This window comes from Thalassophryne amazonica, chromosome 12 (genome assembly GCF_902500255.1).
Source record: "Thalassophryne amazonica chromosome 12, fThaAma1.1, whole genome shotgun sequence".
In the NCBI taxonomy this organism is placed as follows: Eukaryota; Metazoa; Chordata; class Actinopteri; order Batrachoidiformes; family Batrachoididae; genus Thalassophryne; species Thalassophryne amazonica.
This window is the reverse complement of record NC_047114.1, coordinates 100,220,806-100,227,985: the sequence shown is the minus strand read 5'-3', so window position 1 is coordinate 100,227,985 and position 7,180 is coordinate 100,220,806. Positions and strand designations below refer to the sequence as shown.

The 7,180-nt window shown below is 45.2% G+C and overlaps 1 protein-coding gene across 1 annotated transcript; it reads left to right on the top strand.

The window, feature by feature from the left end:
* Nucleotides 1–235: 235 nt before the first annotated feature.
* On the top strand, nt 236–5,473 carry LOC117521327 (cell surface glycoprotein 1-like). Its single transcript, XM_034182639.1, has 3 exons — nt 236–475; nt 945–2,461; nt 2,512–5,473. Exons 1-3 carry the CDS (start codon nt 236–238, stop codon nt 4,172–4,174), a joined length of 3,420 nt encoding a protein of 1,139 aa, XP_034038530.1. The 3' UTR covers nt 4,175–5,473.
* Nucleotides 5,474–7,180: the final 1,707 nt, after the last annotated feature.

The window sequence follows — 7,180 nt, the reverse complement described above, 5'->3', positions numbered from 1 at the left end:
AGTAACATTTTAAGATTTTAAGATTTTTCCAACTGAATGTATGTGGAGTGACAAACTGTGATTCGGTGTTTTTTACTTGTTACATGAAATTTTAAAAAGTGATATTAAAATAAATTACATGAAATTTTTTGAAGTGCACAAAAATGGAAAAATGGAAATAATAATGTTTTGGTCAAATTATATGCATATATAATTTATTTATTCATTTTTTGTCCCAGAGGCCAAATGCGAGCTGATGACCTTTGTGGTTTTACTCACACTGACTGATTCTGAGCCGCAGCGTCATCAGGACATTAAAGACCAGAGTCTTCAGGAAGAGGAGCCGGAGGACGAGGACGACCACAGACAGAAAGTTCATCTTCTCATCTGGAAAAGACAAAATCGTCACATCACAAACAGCGGCTTCGGGGGAGGAGCCGTTAGTGGATCTGACAGATTTGACACAAACCTGGAGATTCGGTGTCACACTGGTCTGGTGCAGCTGGAAGGAAGCAGAGAGTCCAGATGAATGTGATTATTCAGGAATGACGTGGTGTCGTGCTGCAGTTTGCACGCAGCTCAGCACCAGAAGGTCAAGGGTTCAAGCCCCCATGAACTAAGTTGTCCATGAGTGAAGTTCTTCATTTTCAACTCGTTCCCAGAGTGTAGGTGAGAGTGCATGCACGTACGCGTGCACGTGTCTTATCACTGTAAAGCACTTTGGGCGTCTGTCTCAGTTTTAAAATGATTTCATCTGATTTTGTGCTCACTTACTTTCTTCGCACTGGTCTTGATTGTCGGGAGTCAACAGCGCCACCTGGCTGTACAGATGATCGCCGTGGCCGCGTGCAGGCTTCGCTAAATTCTGGAACAGGCTAACAGACTGGGTGGCGTTGTGTCTGCTGAATCCAGTGGCCAGACACACTGAGACATTTCTATCGTCTCCTGCTTCCAGTCTGTAGTAGGAAGGCGGGACCTCATCCTCTGAAAACACAAACAAACAAACAAACAAAACAACATATCAACATCCAGACACAGAAAACATTTGTAGCAAATCTGTTAAAGGACAAAACTCAAACCAGGTCCCGAGCACAAAACCCAGACCAGGTCCCGAGGACAAAACCCAGACCAGGTCCCAAGGACAAAACCCAGACCAGGTCCCGAGGACAAAACTCAGACCAGGTCCCGAGGACAAAACCCAGACCAGGTCCCGAGGACAAAACCCAAACCAGGTCCAGAGGACAAAACCCAGACCAGGTCCCAAGGACAAAACCCAAACCAGGTCCCGAGGACAAAACTCAGACCAGGTCCCAAGGACAAAACCCAGACCAGGTCCAGAGGACAAAACCCAAACCAGGTCCCAAGGACAAAACCCAGACCAGGTCCCGAGGACAAAACTCAGACCAGGTCCCAAGGACAAAACCCAAACCAGGTCCCGAGGACAAAACCCAGACCAGGTCCCGAGGACAAAACTCAGACCAGGTCCCGAGGACAAAACCCAGACCAGGTCCCGAGGACAAAACTCAGACCAGGTCCCGAGCACAAAACCCAGACCAGGTCCCGAGGACAAAACCCAGACCAGGTCCCGAGGACAAAACTCAGACCAGGTCCCGAGGACAAAACCCAAACCAGGTCCGGAGGACAAAACCCAGACCAGGTCCCGAGGACAAAACCCAGACCAGGTCCCAAGGACAAAACCCAGACCAGGTCCCGAGGACAAAACTCAGACCAGGTCCCGAGGACAAAACCCAGACCAGGTCCTGAGGACAAAACCCAAACCAGGTCCAGAGGACAAAACCCAGACCAGGTTCCAAGGACAAAACCCAAACCAGGTCCCGAGGACAAAACTCAGACCAGGTCCCAAGGACAAAACCCAGACCAGGTCCAGAGGACAAAACCCAAACCAGGTCCCAAGGACAAAACCCAGACCAGGTCCCGAGGACAAAACTCAGACCAGGTCCCAAGGACAAAACCCAAACCAGGTCCCGAGGACAAAACCCAAACCAGGTCCCGAGGACAAAACCCAGACCAGGTCCCGAGGACAAAACTCAGACCAGGTCCCGAGCACAAAACCCAGACCAGGTCCCGAGGACAAAACCCAGACCAGGTCCCGAGGACAAAACCCAGACCAGGTCCCGAGGACAAAACCCAAACCAGGTCCAGAGGACAAAACCCAGACCAGGTCCCAAGGACAAAACCCAAACCAGGTCCAGAGGACAAAACCCAGACCAGGTCCCAAGGACAAAACCCAGACCAGGTCCCGAGGACAAAACCCAGACCAGGTCCAGAGGACAAAACCTAGACCAGGTCCCAAGGACAAAACCCAGACCAGGTCCAGAGGACAAAACCCAGACCAGGTCCCAAGGACAAAACCCAGACCAGGTCCCAAGGACAAAACCCAGACCAGGTCCCGAGGACAAAACTCAAACCAGGTCCCGAGCACAAAACCCAGACCAGGTCCCGAGGACAAAACCCAGACCAGGTCCCAAGGACAAAATTCAGACCAGGTCCCGAGGACAAAACTCAGACCAGGTCCCGAGGACAAAACCCAGACCAGGTCCCGAGGACAAAACCCAGACCAGGTCCCAAGGACAAAACCCAGACCAGGTCCCGAGGACAAAACCCAGACCAGGTCCCGAGGACAAAATTCAGACCAGGTCCCGAGGACAAAACTCAGACCAGGTCCCGAGGACAAAACCCAGACCAGGTCCCGAGGACAAAACCCAGACCAGGTCCCAAGGACAAAACCCAGACCAGGTCCCGAGGACAAAACCCAGACCAGGTCCCGAGGACAAAACTCAAACAAGGTCCCGAGCACAAAACCCAGACCAGGTCCCGAGGACAAAACTCAAACCAGGTCCCGAGCACAAAACCCAGACCAGGTCCCGAGGACAAAACCCAGACCAGGTCCCGAGGACAAAACCCAGACCAGGTCCCGAGCACAAAACCCAGACCAGGTCCCGAGGACAAAACTCAGACCAGGTCCCGAGGACAAAACCCAGACCAGGTCCCGAGGACAAAACCCAAACCAGGTCCAGAGGACAAAACCCAGACCAGGTCCCAAGGACAAAACCCAAACCAGGTCCCGAGGACAAAACTCAGACCAGGTCCCAAGGACAAAACCCAGACCAGGTCCAGAGGACAAAACCCAAACCAGGTCCCAAGGACAAAACCCAGACCAGGTCCCCAGGACAAAACTCAGACCAGGTCCCAAGGACAAAACCCAAACCAGGTCCCGAGGACAAAACCCAAACCAGGTCCCAAGGACAAAACCCAGACCAGGTCCCGAGGACAAAACTCAGACCAGGTCCCGAGGACAAAACCCAGACCAGGTCCCGAGGACAAAACTCAGACCAGGTCCCGAGCACAAAACCCAGACCAGGTCCCGAGGACAAAACCCAGACCAGGTCCCGAGCACAAAACCCAGACCAGGTCCCGAGGACAAAACTCAGACCAGGTCCCGAGAACAAAACCCAGACCAGGTCCCGAGGACAAAACCCAAACCAGGTCCAGAGGACAAAACCCAGACCAGGTCCCAAGGACAAAACCCAAACCAGGTCCCGAGGACAAAACTCAGACCAGGTCCCAAGGACAAAACCCAGACCAGGTCCAGAGGACAAAACCCAAACCAGGTCCCAAGGACAAAACCCAGACCAGGTCCCCAGGACAAAACTCAGACCAGGTCCCAAGGACAAAACCCAAACCAGGTCCCGAGGACAAAACCCAAACCAGGTCCCAAGGACAAAACCCAGACCAGGTCCCGAGGACAAAACTCAGACCAGGTCCCGAGGACAAAACCCAGACCAGGTCCCGAGGACAAAACTCAGACCAGGTCCCGAGCACAAAACCCAGACCAGGTCCCGAGGACAAAACCCAGACCAGGTCCCGAGGACAAAACCCAGACCAGGTCCCAAGGACAAAACTCAGACCAGGTCCCAAGGACAAAACCCAAACCAGGTCCGGAGGACAAAACCCAGACCAGGTCCCAAGGACAAAACCCAGACCAGGTCCCAAGGACAAAACCCAAACCAGGTCCGGAGGACAAAACCCAGACCAGGTCCCAAGGACAAAACTCAGACCAGGTCCCAAGGACAAAACCCAAACCAGGTCCGGAGGACAAAACCCAGACCAGGTCCCAAGGACAAAACTCATCCCAGGACAAAAGGACAAAATCCCATCTCACCAAAGCAAATAGGTGGCACGTGGGCGTGTCCTTGACTGCAAGTCCAACTCTGACAATCAGACAATGAGACAGGAAGCAGCAGGACCCTAAAGACCTCTGACCTCTGACCTCATGACCTCACAGCAGAAAATGGTTTCTGTTAATGAAGTTGCTTATGAAATCCTGTCACTATGACGACAAAATTAAAACAAGAACAAAATAACTGGAAAAGTCACAATGTTTGAAGAACATAAACAGAATAATGCAATGATGCAAGAAAAATGAGGAAAACAGTATTTTTTTAAATATAGAAGAACCAGAAGATGAAGAAGAAGAACCAGAAGATGAAGAAGAAGAAGAAGAAGAAGAAGAAGAAGGGTCTTTGTTGTAATTGTACAAACACATAAAACTAAATTTGTCATCTGCATTTAACCATCCTCATTGCAGTTAGACACCATCCAGCCACTAGGGGCACTCCTGTATCTCTGGATTCCGCAGCGTCCGGCGGATGAGAGTCCACGACTCCAGGTCTTGGTTACATCATCGTACCAACTGTTTTGAAACGTGTTTCAGACCTGAAGGATCGAACAATTATTTTCAACTGAAATGACGTCAAACTAAAATCAGTCAATAAATACCTCGTATTCATACGGATGATAAATGTGTTTGTTTGTATATTTTTGTGGTTTGTTGAATTCTGATGTTTAATCATTTCAGTGCAGATTTATTTAAGTGTTTACTGATTTCCATGATAACATCAGTTTATTGGTGGTTGCGACTGGTTACTGATCTTTGATCAAATGTAACTTGATAATTGTTATTTTAATAAATGTTCAATTTTACAGCTTTGATTTTTCAACTCAGTTCTTCATCCAGTCGTCTGTATTCAAGTTCCGTCCTTCACACTCTAAGACGCTTCACAACACAAACCCCTCGACATCTTGCTTTAAACACCAGAAGATAAATAGTCGTGACATTTACAGCCGTTGTGTTTCTACAAATGTAGGTTTTATATGAGTTAAGTTTTACTGCGAAAACATTTTTCTGAATCTGTTCATCAAATGGATGATGATACTGGACAGTTTTTATTTTTAAATTCACATTATTACAAACATTTGAAGTAGATTGTCAAGCTGCCACTTCTATGTTTTGGTTTCATTTACATTATAAAAAGTAAAAAAAAAATAAACCCACAGTGACACTTTTACACATTAATATATAGTTCCATTGGGGAGGTGATGGTCTAGTGGTTAAGCAGCGGTTCAAACCCCCGTCTGGCTGGAAAATCACTAAGGGCCCTTGGGCAAGGTCCTTAATCCCTGAGTTGATCCTGGTGTGTAGTGAGCGCCTCACATGGCAGCTCCCTGACATTGGTGTGTGTGTGTGTGTGTGTGTGTGTGTGTGTGTGTGTGTGTGTGTGTGTGTGTGTGTGTGTGTGTGTGTGTGTGTGTGTGTGTGTGTGTGTGCATGAATGGGTGAATGTGAGGCATCACTGTAAAGTGCTTTGATCTTCTGATATAGATAGAAAAATGCTATATAAATGCAGTCGATTTTCCATTCAAGTTTGAGTTTTTCATAAAACACTAATAATTTTAATTTATCATCTAAAAGGAAAAATGGCTTTTTCTGAAAAACCTGCAAAAATTTGCTCACTGCTTTTTTTTTAGGTTGTAACATTTTCTAAATAAATTATATTGTATCGTAAATCAAGTATAAAGATACTTTGAGACATCATTATAAGACTGTGATCTTGTAATTTTTTTTAATATTACTATGAAATAGAGATGAGCAGATGTTTAATGACTAAAAGATAAAATATGTGGTAAAATATGATGAAAGAATTTTGACTCACTTATTTCTATATCTATCTTTATTCCTGTTCCAAAGCGAAGTGTTGTGAGTCCAGAACCAGTCACACAATGCTGGGCTACAAACCAAAAACCTCAGCTACACGTACTGTAATAAAGTATATGTCATGTACTGTGCACATTGTGTACATTATTCATATTATGAAATCAAAGACTATCAAATCTGAACTCACAAAGAAAGTCCAGCTTTCATATACAATAACTGTCATGGAGTTTAAAAAAAATGACTATGTTTGATGTGAATATCTGAAGTACAGGGGTGTAGAATTATAAAGTCCCATTAATGACACCACTCTTGCATCAATATCATCAATTTTATGAATTATACAATACTAGCAATACTGGAACAAGAACATTTTGTAAAACTCTGAATAGTGTGAAAAGAACTGTACAAAAAAGTCGTAATCCTGCCCAAAGGTGACAAGGTGCTGCAGATGTGCGAGAAGTAATCACAATTTACAAAAATGAATATACAGGAAATGTTTGTAAATGTATATTATTTAAAAAAAAATTGTTTGAAGCGGATTTTTAGGGCTACAGTGAATAGTTTGACATTCTTTGTTTATGAAACATTTACATTTTAATAATGAACTAACTATAAAAGCTCAGTGTGACAGTTTTATACTTAAAATTACATTGTATTATTAAAGCATACCAATAACATTAATAAATCTATAGCTTTTCTAAAAAAAAAAAAGTGACATTATTCTCGTGCATGATATACAACCCCAATTCCAATGAAGTTGGGACGTTGTGTAAAATGTAAATTAAAACAGATTACAATGATTTGCAAATCCTCTTCAACCTACAGTCTATTCAATACACCAGAAAGACATTGAATGTTCAAACTGATAAACTTGACTGTTTTTGTGCAAATATTTGCTCATTTTGAAATGGATGCCTGCAACACGTTTCAAAAAAGCTGGGACAGTGGTATGTTTACCACTGTGTTACATCACCTTTCCTTCTAACAACACTCAATAAGCGTTTGGGAACTGAGGACACTAATTGTGAGTTCTCATGATTGGGTATAAAAGGAGCATCCCCAAAAAAGCTCAGCCATTCACAAGCAAAGATGGGGTGAGGATCATCACTTTGTGAACAACTGCATGAAAAAATAGTCCAACAGTTTAAAAACAATGTTTCTCAACGTTCAATTGCAAGGAATTTA